General features: G+C 44.8%; 1 protein-coding gene across 2 annotated transcripts; it reads left to right on the top strand.

The window, feature by feature from the left end:
* Positions 1–216: 216 nt before the first annotated feature.
* On the top strand, positions 217–23,612 carry HSF4 (heat shock transcription factor 4). 2 transcript variants are annotated; one of them, XM_065028913.1, is made up of 13 exons: positions 217–567; positions 4,156–4,264; positions 4,493–4,620; positions 5,970–6,094; positions 8,397–8,472; positions 9,898–9,962; positions 11,433–11,532; positions 12,267–12,391; positions 14,247–14,471; positions 16,407–16,512; positions 17,910–17,975; positions 19,474–19,580; positions 20,795–23,612. In XM_065028913.1, the coding sequence occupies exons 1-12, from the start codon at positions 445–447 to the stop codon at positions 19,531–19,533; spliced, it is 1,308 nt and encodes a 435-aa protein (XP_064884985.1). In that variant the 5' UTR covers positions 217–444; the 3' UTR covers positions 19,534–19,580; positions 20,795–23,612. The 2 variants fall into 2 exon arrangements, with proteins under 2 accessions (XP_064884985.1, XP_064884984.1); XM_065028912.1 differs by having other exon boundaries at positions 305–567; positions 19,493–19,580; positions 20,795–21,136.
* The last annotated feature ends 87 nt before the right edge of the window (positions 23,613–23,699 follow it).

Below are 23,699 nucleotides of genomic sequence, written 5' to 3'. Positions count from 1 at the left end.
GTTCATCTGTGCCAGCCAACGTTTAGGACAAGAAAATTCAAAAATAACAATTTGGGTGCCTTCGCAAACCTGGCGTTGCTGCACCTGGGCGTCCCACAGGCGCTGGGCAGGCGGGTTCACTGCGGTGACGTGCGAACCTCCCAGCCTAAGGTGCACAGCACGTGTTCCCTTTGCATGACGCTGCGCATTTATTCACAGCTCCGCGAGATCAGCTGCGGTGCATTTTCATTCTGTGTATTGTTCTCCGGGGCTGGTGATGCGATCGCATTGTGCTGAGTTTTGAAGAGTGCGAGCAGCACTGCTGATGTGACTCCCTGGGAACCTACTTTTCCACTGGCCCCGGGATAAAATTGGGTGATTCATTCTGTGCGGGACGCAGGCGCGTGCAGGGAAGCAGGCACGCTGAGAGCGATGGGGTTAGAGGAGCTGGGACACTGAAAAACGATGCAGGATTCCCCCAGCTCTCTGGTGATGGATGGGTACTCCAGCAATGTGCCAGCCTTCCTAACCAAACTCTGGACGCTGGTGGAAGATCCTGAAACAAACCATCTCATCTGCTGGAGCACTGTGAGTAGAGCGAATATCGGGTGTCACCGACTGCCTGGGACCAGGAGAAACTGAGGTGCGAGGCCCAAATGATAGAACAGCTTAGCACTTTGCTTTGCAAGTGCTGGCCAACTGACTGGGAGTGAGAGGACAAGTAGTTCACTAGGAGGCCTTTGGGATATACTTTGCATTATTTACTTGCAATGTTGTGGCTTTTCTGTTTCAAAGATACAACTGGTTTGGGAATATTTTAATAATATTTACACATTTCACTTGAAGCATCCTAGAGGATGTCTAATATTGGCTCTTCTAACAATGCAGACTAAGAGAGAGAAGTTTTTCATGTTGCTTCAGTCTGCAGTTCCCTAAAATTTTCTAGAAAAGGTGCAAAACCCTTAAAAAAATTCCACTGCTGTTTGTATGATTTCACATGTGTTTCTCAGCAGCCTTTCACAAATGCCTTGGGAGAAGTCAGTAGATACACAGCATTCAGATCTCAGGCTGAAATCTATAGTTTAAACAGATCTCAGACCGGTGCCCTAAATCACTCCCTATTTTTGAAAAGCTTTACTTGATGTTTCAACTAATCTGTGTGATGATCATGGCGATGTGTGTCTGTATTGTCTGTACAGCTTCATAGGGATAGATTGCTTTGCTTTGGCTTAATATTTGTCACTGAGGTGTTAATATACTGAGTGCAATCAGAGAATTAAAATGTCTCCCTTGTACAACATTTTGATACCATGCTGTGCTTTTGACCTGATTAATACGCACGGCAAATAATGTTGTGATTTGTCTTCAGCAGGGAGTTACCAGATAAGTTGTGTGCATAAACTTGTTCTCCAAAATCCAGAATCTATAACAAAAGCAAGTTTAAGGGAAAAAAAAAAAAAAAGCCTAAAGCAGTCTTTCTGTCATGTGTTTGTGTCCAGTAGAGTTTTCATTCAAAACCTGAGACGAGGTTTGAGCTGCGTTGTTATCCAAGGCAATGGTTGCTTTCAGATGTTGGTAGTATGTGGCCATAACTTTGAGAACCACCAAGTTTCAGTATCCTGTATATTAAATAAGGACTTTCAAACTAAGAGGGACTTCTTAATACGTATAAACAGTCCCCTCTCTGTTACACTTCTAACATTGTTATTTTTGACTGACCACCACTATGCTCTGCTTTCCTGCAACCTAACGTAGGCTACAGCTACATTCATGTGAGGTTTAGGTAAGGCTTTTAGATGTCTTAAGTTTCCCATGTTGCATGTTCCCATGTTCTTCCTCTTCTATCTATCAGGGTTGTTGAAGCTGAGAAATTGTCTGCATGCCTAAGATTTCTGAACATAATCGGAACTCTTAGAAAATAGGACCTATAAGGACCTATGAATTCTTTCTTAGCATGAAGCAGAAGAGATGGAGAGGAAATGTGGTAATAGTTTATGTATGTGCCTTGAATTGCACCAGAGGAGGTTTAGATTGGATGTTAGGAAAAATTTCTTTATGGAAAAGGCTGTCAGGCATTGGAACAGGCTGCCCAGGAAAGTGGTTGAATCACCATCCCTGAAGGTGTTTGGAAGATGCACAGTTGAGGTTCTTAAGGACATGGTTTAGTGATGGTGTTGTGTTAATGGTTGGACTCAACGATCTTGAGGGTCTCTTCTGACCAAAGTGATTCTGTGAGATGATACAATGGAGGCTATGCTAAGGTGGAAAGGAGAGGTTTGCCATCTGTGTTCATGGTAGATTGGACAAGAAGTAATTAAACGAATTTTTGAAATGGAAGATGCAGTTAGGAAGATCTCCTAGCAAATTCCTGGAGTAGCTTGCCTGGGCTGGGCACAGAATGTCTGTTGTCTTTGGTCTGTCAAAAACAGTTCAGAAAAGCATCTGCCAAGGCTGATATGCTGCGGAAGCGGTTTTGCCTTGGGCAGAGAAGTGTCTCGCAGCTTGTGCTCCCATGATATACGAGAAGCAAGGCACAGCTGCTGCCTGGGAACAAGCTGGCACATGCATGGTTCCTTGGTGTACACAGTAACTCTGAAGTCTCTTGTGTCTGTAGGGACACTTTAGGGTGCACAAGTTTCTGAGAACACTGCAGCTTTGAATTCAAAGGAATGACCTCTAAAGAGAGGCCGTAAGGAGATTCTCAGGTACACAAAACCCTCGTGTTTCTCATTGTACATCAGCCTGCCCAGCCTGGAGCACACAGCTGTATCCCAGAGAGAGCGAGTGGGCAGAAGCACAAGGGAAACAGGATAAACCAGCTCTGTCCCCAGGGCAGCCTTTGCAGTGTTAGGAAACGCTGGTCCCTGCTGTCAGGTCTGCAAGTTCAGTCTGTGAGCATAATTCCAGCAAACGGGTTATTAGTGAATCTGTTTAAGCGCTTCATCAGCCTGTGCTCCTGCTGCATGGGGCTAGGAACAATAGGAAAAACCCTGGTGATGGTCAAAGGGCACTGTCAAGGTAAAAGTAATGTTTAGTGTTTGCAGCGGTGAACACGAAGGAAGAAGAACTCTGCAAGTTTACAAAAATGCCATGTGTACCTCAAACACCTTGTCTGAAATCGTGATTCTTCATTCCTCCAAATGTGCTGTCACCCCCATCCAGAGCAGTGACAGGATTTAAGGTGGTCCCCCTGTCCCCATATCCTGCAGACACCAAGGCTATTGAGATTGGGGATTCAGAAAATATTGTTCCTCAGTGTTGATTGCAGATGAAAACCAATTGACAATTCTTCTGTCTCTTAAAAAGGTTGCATGAATTGCTGTTTTCAAAATGTTTCAAGGCAGCGTCAGTGCATTGTGTCTCTCACAGGCCCTCTCTGTACCAGCTCAACTGCCAGCAGGTATTGTAGAAGGCCAGGCAGGGACAGCATAGCCCTGCAGTGCGTCTGTCTCTGCCAGCCATCCCTAGCACTTTGCATTGCTTTGCAACCACAGATCCTGGCAATGCAACCCCACAAACTGTTATTTTATCTGCTTAACATGCATGTTACTATCTTGGACTGTAAAGCATGGCTGTTAACATTTTGCAGGTTGCCCTTGTGGCTGTGTACTTCGCAAAAATAATCAAGAGAAGGTACATAGAGCTTCTGGATCAGTGTGGTGTCTTCAGAGATGATTTGCTTTCTTGTCTTGCTGTGTTTCTTGTACGGTACCTCCAGGCAGCACTCTCTCTGGGACTGCTGTGCTCTGGAGCAGATGGGTTGGTATTAGACCTATGCAAGCATATCAAGAGGTTATAATGGCAATTCCCACTTTCCGAAACCTTCTTCAGACACAAGTGTCTTTTTTTGAGGTCCATGCAAGTGGGGATGATCACAGGCTACCAGCTATTTTGATGCAAAAGTCCGCAATTTCTTTCTCACATCTAAGGCTCTCAACTAAGCAATGGCAAAGCTCAGTAGAAAAAGTTCAGAATTGCAGTCGCAGGGGACTGTCCAAAAATGGAAAGGAGCACATCCATCATTGAAGGCTGTTGTCACTCTTTCAGTTTCAAGGTGAAAATTCAGAAAGCATAACTTCTCTCACTGTAGGACTCAAAGGAATCGCCTCCTCCTGGGCCCCTCTCATGGTCATGGATGCTCCTCTGACTTCACCTCTGTCCATGTCTCCTTTGCAGAATGGCACCAGCTTCCATGTGTTTGACCAAGGACGCTTTGCCAAAGAGGTGCTGCCCAAGTACTTCAAACACAACAACATGGCCAGTTTTGTCCGGCAGCTGAACATGTGTAAGTTCAACCTCATGCACTGAGGCCATGGGGGTCCTACAGACATGGGGGGAACGACAGGATATGGCCTAAAAATGTGCCCAGCCATGGGGAGGGGACGTGGCTGTGCCTTGAGCACTGGAGCGGCTCAAAAGGTTGGGGGAGTGAACAGAAATGTCTTCAAAAGTGATGGGTGTGGGAGGCAAGGAGTTAGGCTGTCAGCCCTTCACCCGCACCCTCTTCACGCAGATGGCTTCAGGAAGGTGGTGAACATCGAGCAGGGGGGCTTGGTCAAGCCCGAGCGGGACGACACCGAGTTCCAGCACCTCTGCTTTCTGCAGGGCCACGAACACCTCCTGGAGCACATCAAGAGGAAGGTGAGGGGGCAGCGGGGACACACACCGGCCAGGTCCCCCCGGGTGGGAAGACTGAGGCACAGCAGCTCCTGTTCCAGAAGGTTCCACACTACCGGTGTGGAGAGGCTGCGTGGTGCTTTTTCAAAACATCACTCCACAATATGTCCCACAATTTAACAAATGGTCTGTGTGGAGATGTAGCTCCCTTGGTTTGCTTTAAGCCTGCTTTCTCTTTATTTAATTTGTTTCCCCCAGGCCTTCTGCCAGCAGAGGAGCCGTGGACACTTGTTCCCTGTCCCTCTGACATCTGGAGCAGGAAATGCCTCATTTCTCCCTGAGCGGGAGCCCTGTTTCTGTGGTTCTCTGCTCTGTGCCTTCCTAACCCTCCCATGTCTCTTTTTAGAGAAAGATTGTCCAGAACAGCACCCCGTGGTGATTGTGAGGGTTTCTACCACAGTTTCTACCTCTCTTGATCACCCCCAAAATGCTTGTTTGCTTTCAGATCACACGCCGCTGTGCTATACACTGCTCAGCATAACTCCAAGGTCACTCTCTGGTCTGGTTTCTGTCCTCTCCATATAAATGTGTGATTGGAGGGGATGGTCCTCGGTGTGCAGGGCTTGGCTTTCATCAGTTTTGTCTGTGGTTTTTTTGCTCTGTTGCTCAGTGTCATGAGACCTTCATGTAGTGCTGCATGGCTGGGCTGGCTTTGCACCGCTCTGCTTTTGAATCCTTACCTGCTTTTCTAGATAAGTACAGCATAACTCCTACTGGGTCTCCCAACAGTCATCTCTTATTAGAGAAGAGGTAACCTATTCCTGCCCTCTGATTTTTGCCTTTTAAGCTGTTATTGATGCCCAAAAAGGGCTGTTCTCTTACTGAATTAGCATGGCAAATTCAGAAAAGGGACTTCAGTGAAAGTCTTCTGAAAATCCAGGTATAATATACCAATTTGAAGGATTACCTCAGGCTCATCCCTGAAAAGCACAAGGCTGGATTTGGTCTCTTTGTAGTTAAAATAGAAAGCTTGAATCAAACAAGTTAGTTCCATTTCCCCTGGTACTCCAAATAATTTTTTTTTCCCCCGAGCTGATTTGAGATAAGCCCCACTCTGGCAGAGAATGTTCTGCTGCCAGCAGACCCTCTGTATGAAAGGATTTGTCCTGCTCTTCACTCTATTTTATCCCTTTGGCCTTTGCAATAATACCCTAAGGATATTTCAGACTCTTGTACTACGCATCTCTTGTCTAGCGTTTCAGCTCATCAGAGCCCAGCTGGTGGAATTCCTGCTCCTGAACCACAGCAATGACACTGTCTGTCCATGGCCCTTCTTGCTTCAGCAAAATCCACCTTTTATTTTTCCTCCTCAGGTGTCAGTGGTGAAAAGTGAGGAGACCAAGATGCGCCAGGAGGACCTCAGCAGGTTGCTATACGAGGTACAGATACTGAGAAGTCAGCAGGAGAACATGGAGTGTCAAGTGCAGGACATGAAGCAGTGAGTTGAATTCTACTCAGGCTGCTTCTTACGGACGTTTGCTTCTTGAGAGCTGTTGATCTTGGGGGAATGCTTAAAAGAAGGAGTGTTACACACCTTCCTTCCAGGGAGCACATGCTGAGCCAGGGACTCATCATGGCGACTAGATCTGTTGAGACAATAACATGTAAGATTTCTATGCAGACCTGATGATCTACAAAATAAAAATTAGTGCTCAGCCTCTCTGTCTTCTGGGAAAGGGAGACATATTATCTTAACCTACAGGGTGTTTCACAAAGATGGACCCAATTTCAAAGCTATAGTGATTTCAAATTGGGTCCATCTTTTTGAAACACCCTGTATATTTTCCATTTACAGATGAGGAAAGCACAGCGGAGGCTGTGCAAGAAATAGTTGTTTAACCTGGGAACTTAACTCAAATAACTGTATTCCCTCCAGATAGAAATTATGGTAAAGACATAAATCTCATACCTAGAGGAGTCCATGGCAGAAATGTGGTGTGCCCACTACAACTATTAAAAAAAAAGATTGGCCTAAAGTCTATAAGAACGCAAGAACTTCTGTAGTGTTTAGGCCATCTCTCTGAAGACTGGGTCTTCTGATGTGGCCAAAATTGTTGTATAAGAGCAAAACAAGCATTTGCAATGTTCTTGCATGTGGCTGCCTGACCTCCAGCTGTCTGAGACCCTGGGATTTTCTGAGTCAGACATGGTCACTGGGAAATTAGTAAATGGGTACAGCTTTATAAATCATGTACTTGGAGAGGTTTCTATTTGCCTCCGGAATTGTAATCCTCATAGAGAACTTATATTTTTCAAGTGCTTTTTAAGCAATAAGACCTAAAACCTTCTTTTATAATGAAAGCTGATAGTCATACATCACTAGAGGACACTGGCATCCCGTGCCTTGAGAGAACAGCGGATACTGTGAAACTTCATTGCAACCCAACCCCTTATGTGCAACAGACAAATGTTTTATCCTCCCTCAAATTTTAATGACTCCCACACTTAACACACGAATGAAATAATTACATCCAGGCACAGTGGCAATGAAAGAGTTTCTAGGCTTGTATCTTATTTAATTTTTAAGGAACTCTGATTTGGCCTTGCATTTAGTTTGTTCTCCCTTTTGATTTGCTTGCTCCCTCCACCCATTTCTCAAATGTCAAAATTGCGTTCAGCTGATGAAAATAGTACCTTTTTTATAGACTAAGACAAATTAGAAATCCCAGGCTGAAACCACAATAAGAAATTTACACCGGAGAAGAACCCTTAGGACATAACTCCAGTGCCAGCTGCCAGACTAAGGAAAGCTGCTTTGCTGAAAATCCTGTTGGTACCAGTACAGAAAGTTCGCTGCAGAGATTCTTGTTGTACAAGTTGCTTTATCAGGGCAGCTACTCTGCCCTTCCAAGCCCTGGACCTTATCTTCCCTGGTCTAGCATCAATCCACACTAGAAAGACTAAAAATCCAAAGAATTTATAAATTTCACCTGTTTTGGTACATCCATATATTCTTGAGATAAATTAATTGGCAAAACCTTTTCAGCATGGACTTGGCTGGCATCCAGGTCTGGAGGCAGCACAGCAAATAAACTCTGCATCTCCCCATCCCAGCTGCTGGGGCTGACTGCTCCAGGAAGCCAGTAACTCCCCTGTGTGCTACATTTGCAGACAGAAAATGACTTCTACAGTTGCAAGTTGGACAGAGATTTGTGCTGGGTGAAATCAGTGTCTCCCTTTAATGAAATCATTACAGTCCTACAAGTTCAAGGCCTTCAGGTGCAGAAGCATCTCTTTAGCTTGTCCAGTCACTCCCAGATGTGTCTTTGTACCACCGTATGCATGAGGTTTCAACAGGCAGAGTACATAGGATCTGTATCTGTAGGATCTCCTGGTCTCTGTGGGCACTGGGGGCACTTGTGGAGGGGCTGGATTTTCTTCTCGCAGGAAGAACAGCCTCAGTGATCCAGATAATTCAAAGTCACAAATCAGGCCTTGCTGAATTTCTGAGTTTGGCCCAAAGGTGCCACTAAAATTAAACATACATGTCCTCTTGTTATCCTCCCCTATAAACTTTGGCTTCTATTTATTTGTTTCTTCTCCAAGCTTTGGTCTTTAGTTCTTTTGAAGTGAAGGAAAAACAAGGAAAGTAATAGTGTGACCTTGGTTAGGGCATCTGAAGTGCCAAGCACTGCAAAGCAAGACGGACTTTGCACACTTGGGTCTTTTGTGCATCATAGCAGCACCATGGGCTGTTGGGATGTTTCTGTGCTCACAGAAAGTTTCTGTTTCACTTTCAGGCAAAATGAAGTTCTTTGGCGAGAAGTAGTTTCTCTTCGGCAGAACCACTCACAGCAACAGAAAGTGATCAACAAGGTAGTGGTCATACAAACTCCAAATTCACTTGTACTGCATGGTGTGTGTTCTCCTCTGACTTTTGTTTCTTGTCCCATAGTCTTCTCCACACTCTGATATCTCAGTACATTTATTTTCCCTGTCTTTCAAATTGTGTGATGTTCTTACATGTCCTACGAAAAGTGGTCATTAACAAAGCATAGATTATGCTCTTGAGCAAAAGATTTTAATTTCTCCGTCAGTCCTCTCTATGACATTAGAAACCACTTTTCTGCCAAAGTTCTGAGAAACAGAGTACAATTCTCACTAACTTTCCTGTATTGTCTGTGTTATGGTTGTACTGATGCCTTTGGGCTTCCCAAATCTTTCCTCTTTCCCTCGTACAAGAGAGGAGCCTCCCCCTTGTGCCATCATGCCAGTTGCAGGCAGCAGAATTAGCGGGTCATTCCCCCAGTGGGGACCTACAGTGACTCTTACATTTTCTGGTGCTACTGGTATAGTTGAAGAATTACTGTACAAACTTCTACGGCCAAAGGAGCACTGCAAAGCCATCTTCCTTAAAATCTAGCATGAACCATGCTAGAAAAGGCCTCTCCAGTGATTCCCAGATGGTGCTGATGTGACTGAGCATGTCACGTTTCCCGCGCCCCCTGAGAGCCACGTTCTGACACACACGTGGCATCACAGGGTCATGGGACTGGGTGGAAACGCATGAGGCTTCAAACCTTCATCCAGCTTTGAGGCTGGACCAGCCACACCACTCATTGTAGAGGCATTTATGCAACTCTATTTTGTTACATTGAGCTATGAGTAAGAGACAGCTGTGATATATAATAATAATGCTCTCTTTGTCTGGAGGTCAAAACAGAGCATTAGGCTCAAGCTGACCTGGGAGTATGTTGCTAAGTGATTCCTCTCCAAAGGCACCCTGTATTGTTTTTAGTGTCCTGGTGTATCAACACAGAATTGCACTGGGCTGAAACATTCAACTGAAAGTGCTAAGGCCTCCATCCAGAGTCACCCCTATAGGGGGTTGCATCTTTCACTTGCAAAGTCTTTATCAGACTTTATAAAGCCTGTCTAACTCCAGGCCTGGGAATGTTTGCCTGTGCACTTCACAGGCAGATTCCAAAGTCTAGTAGGGCTAGCTGGAGTTTAGCATGCACAGAGCTGGAGAGAGAAAATGCTGACCACCCAGCAGCCCTTGCACAAAGCAGGCACCTGGCCGTGTTTCTTGAAAGCCAGGCAGGTCGTTTGAATTCTTGGAAAGCTTAATTCTGTTTCAGGCTTCGATGCCTCATGCACTTTGGTTCCTGTATTTCATGGCTGCTCCCAGCTTTGGGGTGGCGCTGGGAGGGAGGAATGCGTGGGATAAGAATGGCTGTGAGTGCAGGGAGTGCTGAATCACTCTGCTGATTAACACCAGATTTTGATCTCTCCTGACAGCTGATTCAGTTTCTGTTTGGCCAGCTCCAATCCAGCCCCAGCAGCACTGGGATAAAGAGGAAACTGTAAGTACCCTTGTGTGGTGCACACATGCTCACGGGTGCATAATGCTGCCCCTTCACTAAAAGCACAAGCTCAGCTTGCCCAGGCAGGCGGTCACCGGACCAGGGCACCATGGTGATGGGAAATGAATGGCCTGAACTGCCGAGTCAGACCTGCTGACATGCCCCATTCAGTGGTCTTTAGAGAAGCACCGTGTCAGCTCGTGACCTTTATTTGGGGAACACAGGGAGTGATGGGAGATGGGAACACTAACGCGTGGGAGGCTAAAGGGCAGGACCCCACTGCTGGTCCTACAGGTTCCAGTTTTGCTGCTTGTCATCAGTGGGAGCAGGGCTGAGCCCAGACAGCCCGCAGGCACCTTTAGTTTGACCCACAGACAGTGAATGGGGGATGTGTCCGACACTGGTTCAGTGGCATGTAACCTGCAGGCCTTACAGAGAGAAAGGTGGACAAAGATTTTAGCTAAGGGCTATCTTTAAAGTCATAAATAAGTTCTTCAAGGAAAGTGAATAGAAGAATAGAAGAGCTTGAATTAGGAAGCTTAGTGCCTTCCAGGAGAGCAGCCAAGTATTTCTTGTTCTATGGTGCTTGTGATCTAAAGAGTGGAGAGGGGCTACTAAGAGGAATTTGCCTTTGTGGCTCAGGCTGAGGGCAGGGACCTGCCTCCACTTCCCACCTCTATTACCTGGTAGCCTTTTGCAACTCAGAAACTTCCCCATACCTCAGAGAAAGGAGACGGACTTCCCAAGAATGGCTGCTCAAGGAAGTTAATTTTCTTTGTCAGTGTTCTTGTTTGTGGCTTCAATTTCTCTTGTCTTAAACCATTACTAAATACAAAGCACTCCTGCTATAGGACCCAGCACACAGACCTGCTTCTTGTTGGCAGTGGCCATTTGTAAAAGCCTGACAGTATTTTAAAAGCCTGTATGCAATGAGTTTAGGCTTTGCTTTGTTTTGTGTCTCCCCCGCTTTATTACTTAGTTAGCAAATGGCACGGGTTCCTTTTATGCAGTGCTGTGGATGGAGATATAGCTTTGCCAAAGAGGCACTGAGTGTGAGGGAGCTGATTCCCAGTATTGCAGTAAGAATTTCAGACCAGCTACCTACAGTTAAACAAGCTGAGCATCCAATTTAGAGCTTGAAACTACTAGCCATTAGAAGAAAATATGAATTGAATTTGTTCAATTCAAAATATGAATTGAATTTGTTATTTTACTTCCATCTTTCAAATAAGATATGGAAAACCCAGACTGTCCCCTGTCTATATGGCTAATGCCCTTTTTACATGGTGACCTCCTCCAAAACGGTTGTTTCCCTTCCTTCTTCATAACACTGGACAAGACAGTACCTTACAGCTGAGGAAAAACAGAGCACCCAGGGGAAAAAAACCTTTAGTTGAGAGACATTTATTATATGAGCAACCAGAAACCAGTGAGTATGTGCTGGGAAAACAAACCTGTTTCTCTTCACAGACCTCTGATGCTTGACAATGGCATCTCAGCTCCACAAGTGTCCAAGTTCAGCCGGCATTTGTCTACAGACCCCCTCCATGAACCCTATTTCATACAGTCGGTAGGTTTACACCGGCCTCTGAGCTTTGTGGAATTTCTTTGGCCAGGGTGGAAAACCGTTTGAAGCAATAATACCAATTACAGAATAAATGGTTTGATGAGAGTTTAGCAATGAAGCAGATGATAGGCTTGCAAAGCCAAGTGACATCTCGTATTTCTTCAGCTCCCTTGTTTCAGGGAGGGGTGTTCATGTGGGAGGGAGGGCAGACCCCACACCCCAAACTCTCCATGGTGTTACGCCAGCCTGGCTCTATCGCAAGGGCAGAGAGGAAGAACTATGTTCTAGAAGCAGGTACTATGATCTTTCTGAGCAAAGCCAGATTTTTGCAGTCGCTGGGGGATCCTCACCCTAACCCACCAAAGCAGACACCAGGCACGGGACATGTCATGCAGTTAAAATACTTGAGCTGGCATGAGAGACCCATAGTCCCATGATGGGCTGTATTGGATCTTTCTCTCCAGAGGAAGCTAAACAGTCTAGGCAAAATATCTGACATGGTAAAACTTTACAGTAGCTGACACTTCAGTCATGCTGTTTATTTTATACCTGCATATCTGTGTGGCTGGAGGAAAGACCAGAGGAAATTATAATGTTGTATAGTAGGTATAGTATGGTTTCCATACAAGGAGGACTCAAGGGCACAGTGAGTAAACTCTTAACTGTCTCAGACAGGGCCTTGGACTTGTTCTGGTCCTCAGAAGGATAAATCTACATGATTTTTGCTTTCCTCTTAGCCATCAGCAGAACCTGCCTCTTGCTTAAACAGCCCTGCAATTGCTGGAGGACCCATCATATCTGATGTTACTGAAGCATCACCATCGAACATAATAAATATGCAATCCCCTCCTGAAAATGACAGGTAAACATGTTTGTGATTAAAAAACAGAGAGTTAGGTGTGGACACATGTAACTTCAAAAGAGTTTTTTTCTGGCTGTAATTCTACCAAAATTTCTGTCTGATTTGCAAATCTCTATAGAGATGGTGGGCTGGAATATTGTTTTCCAGTTTGTAGTGTGGGTCAGATTTCCAGAATTAGGGAGGAATGGTAACAGCATAACTTTCAAAACAAAGTCACAGTGTTCATGCTGAGAACTTCCACTCACCTCTTTGAGAAGTATCCCGTATTTCTTTATATTTTGTTCTCAAGACAGCAGCTGCCTCAGCCTTTATCAAATAGAGATACTAACACTTGGGTTTGTTGAGAGAGAAAGGAAGTTTCCTTTTGGTTTTGACAAAGAAGAAACAGAATCAAACTGTACATCTTTCTGCTCATGAGAACAGAAAGGTTGCATCACAACAACTTCCGATGTTTGACAACTTTTCTGTGAAAAGATCCCAGCAACTTAAGAGCTGAATGCAGAGATATTTCAGTGCTTATCTCTTCCTGCCACAGACAGGCAGTATGTTTAGGGCCAGCAGCAGAATAGCTACAAATATGTCAGTGGAAAGTAAGTAGACAGATGAATCATGGAAACAGTTTCTCATGTGTAGAAGCAAGGCAATTATACTCTAGCAATTGCCTGTAAATCTGCATAATCATTGAAAACATCACTATAAAATTAGCTAGAAGCATGTAAAGAGCTCCAGATTAAAAAAAAACAAAAACAAACCCAAAACCAAACAAACCAAACCACCACAACATCAAAAACTAGAAGCCATTTCTAAAGCAGAAAAATTTTAACAATAACCTTCAAGTTGTTTATTTCTACTAATTACTGAGTGCCCTCTGGTGGCCTCTAATCTATGCTGTGTGTGGGAATCGGAGCCAGCCACAGCCCCAATGAGTTCAGGAGTGTGGTGCTTCCTAATTCAACGTGAGCTTCTGGTGAGAGTTTAGAATTCAAGAGATGAGAAGATGATCTGAAAGGAATGCCAAGGAAGGCTTTGTCGTGTCACATACCATCCAGTATGTGTGACACGCTCGTGTGTTGTCTTGCATCAAAGCTAGTCTGTAAGTGTCGGGGGATAATATTCTTTCAGTATGTGTTTCCATGCCCTATTGATCTATGTGCCTTTGACACTTTGGCTCCAGTTGTGCAGTTTCACTGAGAGCTGCAAAGTCTCCTCTAATTAGTACACAGTAGATTTTCACATACAAAATGCTACTGTTCAAAACTTCATATGTCTGTTTAGGAATAATGTGAAGTGCCTCTTGCAATGGAAAAAGGCAAATGGCTGCTTCCAAACGAGTAAAACATCTGACTGGGATTGTCAGATCTTGGTAGCTTCTGTTCCAAATCCTGTGGGACCACAAGATCCTGACCTGTGTCACTGTGATCTCTAGAGTGCTTGCTGGTCCAATAGTAACTCCAGCATGGGAAGGTCTTACTGACCCTGATCCCCTTCCTGTGTCTAGGGTGGAGATTTTTTCAAGAGAACCTCTCTAGATTAATGACCCTTTAACCTCCCTCAAGCCTGAATGATCGAGACATGGAAGTGTATTTTCCATATTTACAAAACAGTCAAATTAGGCAAATTCATTATGGCTGTCACTGATGAAATGACAGAAGATATTCCAGCTGAGCATGTTTCTGGAGCTTGCTGAAAAGAAAAAAAAAGGTTGCTGGTTTCTTTTGCCCATCTAGGAGAATGGAAAGAGTCTGTGAGGCAGTTTGGAAGTGGAGGCAAACCCATGTGCTATTGCCCTTCCCAGCAGCACAGGGACTTTGTGGAGCAGATGTGTGTGTGGTGCTAACTCTTTTCTCCAATACAGAGAGAAGTGCCTCATGCTGATCAAGGAGGAGCCCGTCAGCCCTGGAGTGAAAGCCACCGCTGAGCCTGATGTCCCCCTGCCAGGCTGCCGGGCTTGCTCTGAGCCTCCTGTGCTGCCAGTGGCCATGGTTCAGTCGGTTTTGGAGGGCAAAGGGAGCTGTGGTGCAGCCCCACCAGGGACCTCACAACCACCTGAGAGAAGAGGCAGAAGGGCACTGCTGGACAGGTGAGGGGAGTGAGGGAGAACTGTGGCCATGCATGTTTCGTGGCCCTCTCTTCCTATTAGCAATTTTAAGTCACTTAATGCAGCCCAGTGAGCTCCATCCTGCACCTGTGGCACCTGCTTAGAGGACCCTTGAAGCCCACGGGACAGTTCACAGTTGTAGAGGGTCTGTGGATGACTTGCTTGAAGGACCCAACAGAGGAAAACCTGACAGACCATGTGCATCAGAGTCATAGGAATGGGAAGAGGCTTTCTGCAGTGAGAGAGATTTGCTCAAGGTCCAAGTGAAAGCTGGAGCCCAGACTAGCGTCCATGACTCCAGACTTTCAGGCCACCAGACTGTACTGCACCTCCAGTAGCTTGTGTGCCCTCTGTTGTTTGTTTTGTTGAGTCTTCAGTTACATAATTATGAGGAAATATTTGTCTGCCTCTCTGCAGTGAATTAAGGTGTCACTTGTGTGCTAACATGCAGACAGTGTGAAAGTGACAGTCTGTCATCATTGTAACCTCCACTCTATAGTAGGGCATGTATTTGAGAAGACATCCAAGCATTTATCAGGCCCAGGCTTGCTGTGAAGTCAAATAGACTTTTCTCTGTAGTCTGTTCTCCCTCTGCAGCTCCTCCTACCACCTTTCCAAGGTGACTTTCCTGAGTCAGAGCTAGGTCTGTCTTCAGAGGGCAGCCAGGCACTGTGGCACCATCATGTGAGCCACATTCTGGAGAGGTACTGGGGAACTGACGCTGCAAGAGATCTCAGCTTCCCCATCTCTGACTAAGAGCGAAACCCCACAAAAAGTAGCTGTCTTGCTGTGCTTCTCTTCTTGAGCTGGAGGGGCTCAGTAAAAGGCTAGGCAGTCCAAAGCAAGGCTTTATAAAAGGGTATAAAATCATACCTTAAAATCATGAAATTACAAGTGAGGTCACTCAGAGGGATGGAGAGTTGTGAGCTTGTGTTCAAGTCTGTTACAAATGGATGGAGGTGTCGTCATGCTGAAGCCAGAGCATGCAAGTAGCCTGCATGTGACAGTCACCCCAAGAATGGTGTCCTCTTGCGAGGGGGATTAGCCCAGTGTCATTAGGCACAGCCACGGGACGAGCTGGATGAGCAGCCTTTGGGGCTGTGAGGCTGAACTCCCACCAGCACCAGCGTCACGGGTGAGTGCACAGCAGGCTCCACCAGCAGCAGGAAAGTGAAGTTGACTGCAGAATTTGTTCTTCATGGCAACAGCAGCAATGTGAGGAGGACTCACGGTAAAGACCTCACACTCAGCAGAGTTATCAGTTCTCTTTCCCCTTGGGTCTTTACAGAGAACCAAATTCCTCCTTCTGAAACCTACTGGCTACTTTAAAGCATTTTATTAGAAGAAAAAACATTTGATTTTAAAGACTCCAGATTTGAAGAGAATTTTTAATAGCTTTTTGGGGAGGTTAAACCCAGCAGGGCCTCACTTTTGCTCCTTTATCTCAATTTCTCTGGTAAATGCAACCTGCAGGCTGAATGCCTGCAGGTACAAGTCACTCCATTAAAAAACTTTAATTAATAGTAATTCAGCCATCTTGGACCCACAAGGATAGGGATGCAGCCTTTTCTGGATACCAAGTGCCTCTCTAGAGGGATCTCCTCTAAGAAAAGCTTTAATTTTCCCAGTGTTGAGGAGATGCGCATAGACTGTCCATCCCCAAACCACACACATCACTCAGGAGAGGAGCAGTCTCACTCGTTTTACCATCAGCCCAGTCCCCTCTGCACTCTGCTTGGTTGTATTTCTGGGATTAATCCAAATGAAATGGCATAAACCCAGGCTGACAGGGGGCTCTTGGTTTTCAAAATGAGATTTAGAGCATAAACCTCATGTTGGAAGGCTGCTCGGTCCTGCTTTCCATATGTATTTATGCAAAGCTTACTGGTGGCAATATTTCTGCTTGTGTTTCCTCAGAACAGATATTTCAGACCCGCTGGAGGGCACCGACTGGAGCGTGGAAGGGCTGCAGCTCCTGCTGAGGAGCCAGCAGTACGGCCTGGAGCCCGCCAGCCTCTTGGATGTGAGTGTCGGGGGCGGCAGAGGGGAACGGTTGTGTGATACCCAGCGGGCTGTATATCAGATAGACCACGCTCTGCATCTTCTGGTGTGACACTTCATCTGTCACACCCTGCAAACAGAGTCACAGCTCTGCTTTTGACCTGCTCATAGGACCTGGCAGGATTTCAGACTTTAAATGATGATTTTTTTATATATATTTCTTATGAAAAATATACATCTTTGAGCTTCTAGGAGCACAAAACATGACACATTTGGTAAAGATAACATCATGAGACCTAGCACATTTGCATAAAATAGGTTTAATACAACTCTAGCTAGTTCTGTACTTACTTTGGGTGGATTAGTTTATTTTTTGTATATTTTGCATCTTAGATACTCCTAGATTGTGTTTAGCTCTACAACCTGCCCCACTTCCTCATGTTCTGAGAAGTGTAACTGATGCCAAAGTTTCTCTTTGCTGAGATATTTATCTGTCTGCAGTTCTCAGGTCACTTTTCTCTCAGAATGAGTGGTGGCTTTTTTCACTCTCTCCTCATACATATAGTTAGTATAGGAAGGGTTTTTGCCAATAATCATATAACTGTATGTAGTGAAAGTAACCTATATGTCAAAGATATGCTCCCTTGGGGAGGTACTTCAGATACAGACACATGGTAAACTTACACGGATAAACAGGAATGAAAAAGCTTTTTTAAAAAAGAAAATCAATCTTATTCTCCTAAAGCGAGTTCCCAAGTGTCTGTGATTGATTTTGACTTTACGGAAAGCTTTTCTAATGGCCTGCTCTATCACTGGCTCCATTGGTTTCTGTTTCTTATTTCTCATTAGGAGGTGTTTTCGTATACTGACACACTTTTCTCTCTCTCTGTGCAACTGAACGTCACAAGAGTGAGAATGAAACATAAAACTGTGCCCCAGACCAACAGCTCCTTTTCCCAGATTGCTCAGACGTCTCAAGAAATTGCCACTGAGGCAATGATGCAGCAGCAATCTGCCCTCTGCTACTGCATTTTGGAACACTTTTAAAATATCACATGAGTCTGGAAGTGTCCTAGGACCCAAGAGCAGCAAAAAAAAGGGCTGGGCTTGCATGTGTGGTGACACAAAGAGCTGCCCTGGTTTTCAACGTGGCACCAGGTGCCTGTGCTGTCCCTCCGCTGGCAGGCAGCAAGGCTCCAAATCAGAACTCGTGTCTGCAACATCCCTGGATGTTCTGGCTCTGCTACACATCCACACACACGAGCCTTTGCCTGGAGCTTCGGGTGACATGTCCCAGCAGCCAAGGCACAGGCTGGTGTTGCCTTCTGGCATCCCTGCCAGCAGAGCCACCAACTCCAGCAGACAGGCAGGGCAGGAGCTGAGGGTACCAGAGCCCTAATTGGATTTTTCTGCCAACAGGTCTTTAATCCCAATTTATCTTTGAGTGAGTGGAATTTGACTGAAATGGAAGCCAGTCTGTCTCCGGTAAGAGATGTGTATTTCTGAGATATGGTGATGATGATGATGGTGATGATATTATTATTATTATTATTATTATTATTATTATTATTATTATTATTATTATTATTATTATTATTATTAAATTGTGAAGCAGAGCTTGTGTTCTTTTATAGCCAGAGGGGAGAGTGTGGTAAAGCACAGCAAGTACCGCAAGTACACATCTCCTGAGGGCAGGCTGGGAGTATTATCTTATACTCACGACTTGTCTCTCACACTCAGGCAGAGCTTGTTTAGAGACATATTGATGTCCTGGAGTCTTTGATTGAAACTGGCCTCTCCAAACTTTTTCTTGATGTGAAAGCCACTTCTTACTAATGCCGTAGATTCATAAAGAGTCTTTGTGCCAAAGCCCTTTACAAAATATGCCTTTATAAAGTACAGCCATCTCTATACATTTCAGGAGCAGTAAAACCACATGCAATTAGAATAGAGGTTCATGCACGCCCATAGAGAAGAAACAAGGGGAAATCCAGTTTGGCAGTATTTGTTTGGAACTGACATAAACACAGACATTTCTGAAGTGCATATGGTGATGTAATAAACAGTGAAAGAAGTGTGGGTTTCATGGCAGGGTTTTTTGCCTGCTTGATGGAGGCTGGATTTTCTGAGCCCTCGCTGCCAGCCAGGGCAGGATAAAGACTTGGATGGTTCTGCCGTCTCTACAGACATGCAAGCAAAGTATAATTTATTCTAATGAGGTACAAGAGGTCTGTAAGCCTTCTTCATAATATTGCTCTCTCTTTTAATTTTTGATTTAATAAGTTTGAATTTACTAGGTAACTCCACTTCCCGAGTATTAGGAAGGAGAGTCTCTGAAGAGACCGATAATATCAGCAAGTCTTGGAAGCAGGGAGTGATCTCTTCTTAAAAGGATTACATGAGAGAAAAGGCAGAGAGGGAGGCTGCAATGTTCAATAGCTCAGTCCTTGAGGCCACTGAATTTCCCAGCAACTGGTGAAGCCTATCCGTAGTCTTGCTCATCCTACAGAAAATCATGAGCATAGAGAAGCCTGGAAGTAATATCTGCAGCAGCTCCACACCTAAAAGCACTGTGCAAGCAAAAGCTACTTTTATTTTAAAGACAGTCATAGGTAAATGGAAAGAAAATTCCTTTCGGCTTTGTTGCTGGCTGAGGACAGCAGGTTTGCTCTGTCTGACAGCTAGGCAGGGACAACCACAGTGACAGCAGCGTGACCTCCTCATGTGACATGAGCTTCACACCACATTAGCCAGGACTAATAGGGGATTAAATCTCCCTTAGCCCTCTGCTTCAGGCATATCTGCCCCTGAACACACACTTCTGGTTGTTTTACCAAATTACAGGCGAGGCTGGGAGGAGAGGTGGGCAGGGAGGACAGCTCGCGTTTCTGGTGGATGTTGTGCAGTGTTGATGAAGCACTGCTTTTCAGAAACGGCCTAGTTCTAACAAGCTCCCCTGTCTTTGTATAATTGTACATTGTAGTTTATATTTTTGCATCAAGATGCAGCGACTCACAGTGGATCTGGAGAAGAATGCAACTGAGCTGTCCCCTAAAGTGTTCAACCCACCGCTTAACAACGCCTGCCCAGGTAGGAGCACCAGCAGCTCTTGCAGACTTGGGAACAGGGGGGGAATTAGGGTGTTAAACATGTCAGCAGTTAGATGCAACGTCCAGCACTGACCATGTGCCACTTTGAAGGAACAAAACACGTTTATTATTTTACCTTCATGATTGTCAGTCAACAATGTTTCCACAATGACTGCTAAGCTAGTTACTGAGCAGTGGGAAATGCATGGGCGATAAACTGGGATTTAAATGTAGTTGAACTGCCTCTGTTCCTGCTTGTGTCCACATCGTATCTGTCAGTATGTCCACTGTTTTATCTGCCTGTTCATCGTCACCTAAGAGCAATGTGGTGATCTAAGTGAAACGGGTTGTAAGAGCTGTCAGGGTCCTGTTTCCCCTGGCCCTTGCTGCAGAGGTGAGTGGGTAGCTGCCAGCAGCCAGAGGCAAAGGTTGTGTCTCAGTTTCTCCAAACCTCAATGGAGCTGTCCATCCGATATTCTCCCCCTCACTCACTCTGATAAGTGTGTCATTTACCTTACATATGAATCTAGAAGTGTTTTCCTGGTCTTGGAATAGTGACATATTATTATTTTCACATGTATTCAGCTGGGCTAGACCTGAAAGAGAAGCTTTTGTGAGCCTTAGTTTGGTGCTGTAGCCACCTCACCGCACCTCAGACTTTTGATGTATTATGTGTAGTTCAAGGACTTCCAGTCTCCACCTTAAGCTCAGCGTCTTGCACGAGCACCAAAGGTGTTTAAAAGCCCAGCTATGCTGGAGAGAATTATTCAGCAGGTTGGGGCTGAGTTGCACAAGAGGAGCATCCCCTGTTTGCAAAACCTTTCTGGTCTGTGCAGAGGCGTGATGCTGGAATACTGGGACAATTGGCAGATGTCTTCTGCAAAGATTAGAAGAAACGGACAGTTCTTCAGTGGAGAAACTGCTCTTACCCACTTTTCCATGTCTCCAACCACTTGGTCATCCCTCTTTCCCTTGTGAGGCACCCCTGCATTCAGGCAGAACCCGGCTTGGCAACCTGCAGAGATTCTCATTTATGTTAATGGGCTTTTGAGTGAGTCCAAGTTTGACTCAAGTGTTTCCAGCCATTTTCTGCCTGGAGTGACACCTTTCACCTGCTTTTACAGTGGGAATTTGCCACTTTTTGGTTCTTCATGTGTGAAGCCTTATAACTTGCCTTCCAGAACTGAGATTTCTGTTGTCTGTTTGCATTCCTAGGGAAAGATGTCGTTCTTGAAAGTGCCCAGCAAATCCTCATTGATCGTCAGTCAATCTTTGGCAATGACCTCGTCAGCTTGCCTGAAATTTCATCGCTTTATGTTCCATCTGAAAATATGGCTTCTTACCTCTCCTCTACGGGTGTCCCTGGGGATATCCCACTAAACCTGAGCTCTTCAACTGACAACAACCAGTGATTTAGCTTCCAAGAAACATCGTCTCCCTCCCACACATCCAAGCATCCACAGGTTTGAATGTAAAGAAACAAAAGGGATTCAGAAACCCACAAGAGAGGGGTTTTTTTGTGCCCTTTCTTTTTGCGTAGATGGAAATGGTTGGTAGCTGTTGCATCACCCTCCCTGCACCTGGATTTCTGTGTTTGCCCAAGATAATAATTTTAAAACAAAATTCTGCTTCTGGCACTTGGTCCTGTGGGGAGTGAGAACTTGGCAAGATTATTCTTTTTTAATGCTTTCAGAAATTTCAAATCTTCTAGTGAAATTTAAGTAAAGAGTAGTTTGAAAGTGCATCAGGGACTTCATAAAATAAAGTCATCCTGACTAGTGTCTGCAATGGCATACTGTTGGATGTTATTGGAGCAACACAGATTAGCTAAGTTGCCCGACCCTTCTGGATGCTGTTTTTTAAATAGGAAAATACTCCTATATGCCAGTCCAATGCTCTAAAAATATTCTATTATCCATTTTCTGGTTTTGATGGGTTGTTCTTGTGCCTCCCCCATATCCTCCTAGGGTGAGGAGGAAAATTAAGATCTCTCGGGGTGTGCAGAAGATCATTTTCTGAGTGACCACTCCAATAATATGTCTCTGGCTCCTACAGGAGCTACATACCACCACAGACCCCCAAACATCCCATAATGAGTTGAGAGGGTTTGTTGTTTGTTTTTTTTTTTTTTTTTTAATTTTTTGTGGTTTTTTTCCCAAAATTTATTTTCTCTAACATAAGGGCAGGGAACCACATACTTAAAAAAATTTAAAGGGATAGACTCTTCTGCACACACAATTTTCCATGTGCAAAGAGGACTGAGGGAGCGCACTTCAGGTTTTGGTGCTGGCTGAGTATTCCATGTCCAGCGCAATGATTTTTTCCTCGGCCTTGACTTGTTCTGTTTCCCCTGAAGATGTGCCTGTTGGTTTATTGATGTATAAAATCTTATGAACCAACTCAATCTATTGGATTCCCTTTTTAGAAGGACTCTCAGCTGCTCAGTGTAGGAGAGAGGCAGAAGGGTTAGTCCACCATGTCCCACTAACTTTTCTTCTGTCCTTTGTGCATCTGAGACCAACCTCCAAAGGCTGAATTAATCCTCCTCTTCCATGTGGTTTCTGACAACTGAGTTTCTCAACAAAGCAGAGCTTTGTTTTTTATGCCGTAGTTCTAATGAGAATGTATTATTTATCTCAGTATCCTCTAATTCATAGAATCGCTTGCGTTGGAAGGGACCTTTAAAGGTCATCTAGTCCAACCCCACTGCTTTTTATTAGGAAAGCTACCCAAATGCAGTGAGACAGACCCAGGAAATTCAGCTAACTCAGGCCAAAGGGCTTAGTCAGGGAGGTTTAAGCTGTGCCAGTATCAGTTGAAGAAATGCTCTGCCACCTTTCATTGCTGTGATGATTCTTGGTTCTAAACCATATTTCTGAGCATCATGAATGGTCAAGTAGCATCCACCCCAAAGTGTAGTCAATCAGTCAGATGAATGCGTTTCAAATTTTCCTCAATAAGACAAGGACATTTGAGATGGACCTTCCTGTCACAGCCCTTTCCTCCATCCATTTATCAGTATGTGAACAGATGTGTTAGTTCAGAAACATTCACTTTTGAGCACATTTTTCCCCCGCCAACTCCTGTGTGCTGGGAGCTCTGTCACCACCTTGGCAGAGCAGTCTTTGCAGAAGCGAGGTTGTGAGAGCTTCTGAACTAATTCCAGCCACTGATTTTGTGTTCAGGACTAAGGGAAAATTCAGGCAGTGCCCGTTGGCCTGGTATTTAGATGATGTGCTTGAGTGTATCATGGACAATGTTTTCCTTTTTGGCGGATTTCTGCCTAGAAAGTTCACCTAGATCAGCCCATTTGCCACTTTATTTTGTCATTGCCAGTGTTCAAAAGTTGTTGAGTTGTGCTCTGTTTACTTCTTTTCTCACAGGTAATTTAAAACTGTCTGGTGTCTCATATCACCTGACAGTGTGTGTTATCCCTGTTCGAGATTTACATCCTTCTCTGAACCTCCACACTCTAGATTGCCTTAATGTTAACACTGAATGTATTGATCCAATAAGCTATTTAAGCACGTGCTTAACTTCAAGCTCCTGAGCAGCTTTCTTGTATTTTTGTGAAACATATCACATGCTTGAGGTTAGACAGATGCTTTGGTGTCCTACTGGATTGTCTAGTTGGGGTTGAAGAATGAACCATCCTAGGAGAGCTACTTGGAAGGAGGCAGCGGTGCAGCTCAGCCGAGGAGGGTGTCTGACATCGCAGGCTGCAGCATTTTTTAAAGTGCCGAGCAGCAAACTGCGCTTGCTGCCAGCAGCCCCTGGGGATGGTTCTTGGGCATTTCTTTAGGCTTTTTGCTCTACTATAAACATGAGATTGGAGCTTGATGGTGAGAGAGGAACCTCTAGGAACAGTACTGGAGAGCCGCTCCTGTGAAGAAGCAAGCTTGTGTTCCTTGGCTTTTTACATTGTTAATTTTACTTGAAGGTGATGTGCTGAGACTGCGTTTTTGCACTATGCTGTACATTTGTAAAATTTTACAGAAAACACTAATTAAACATGTTTCCTTTTTCTCATTTAGTCCTGCTCTGGCATTTCTCTCACTACTTTCACCTACCCTTTGCTCCTCTCCTCCTTCCCAAATCCTCACCGAAAAGTGAAAACAGC

This window comes from Columba livia, chromosome 13 (genome assembly GCF_036013475.1).
Source record: "Columba livia isolate bColLiv1 breed racing homer chromosome 13, bColLiv1.pat.W.v2, whole genome shotgun sequence".
Classification (NCBI taxonomy): Eukaryota; Metazoa; Chordata; class Aves; order Columbiformes; family Columbidae; genus Columba; species Columba livia.
Note: the sequence above shows the minus strand (reverse complement) of the source record. Positions and strands in the feature narration are given on the sequence as shown.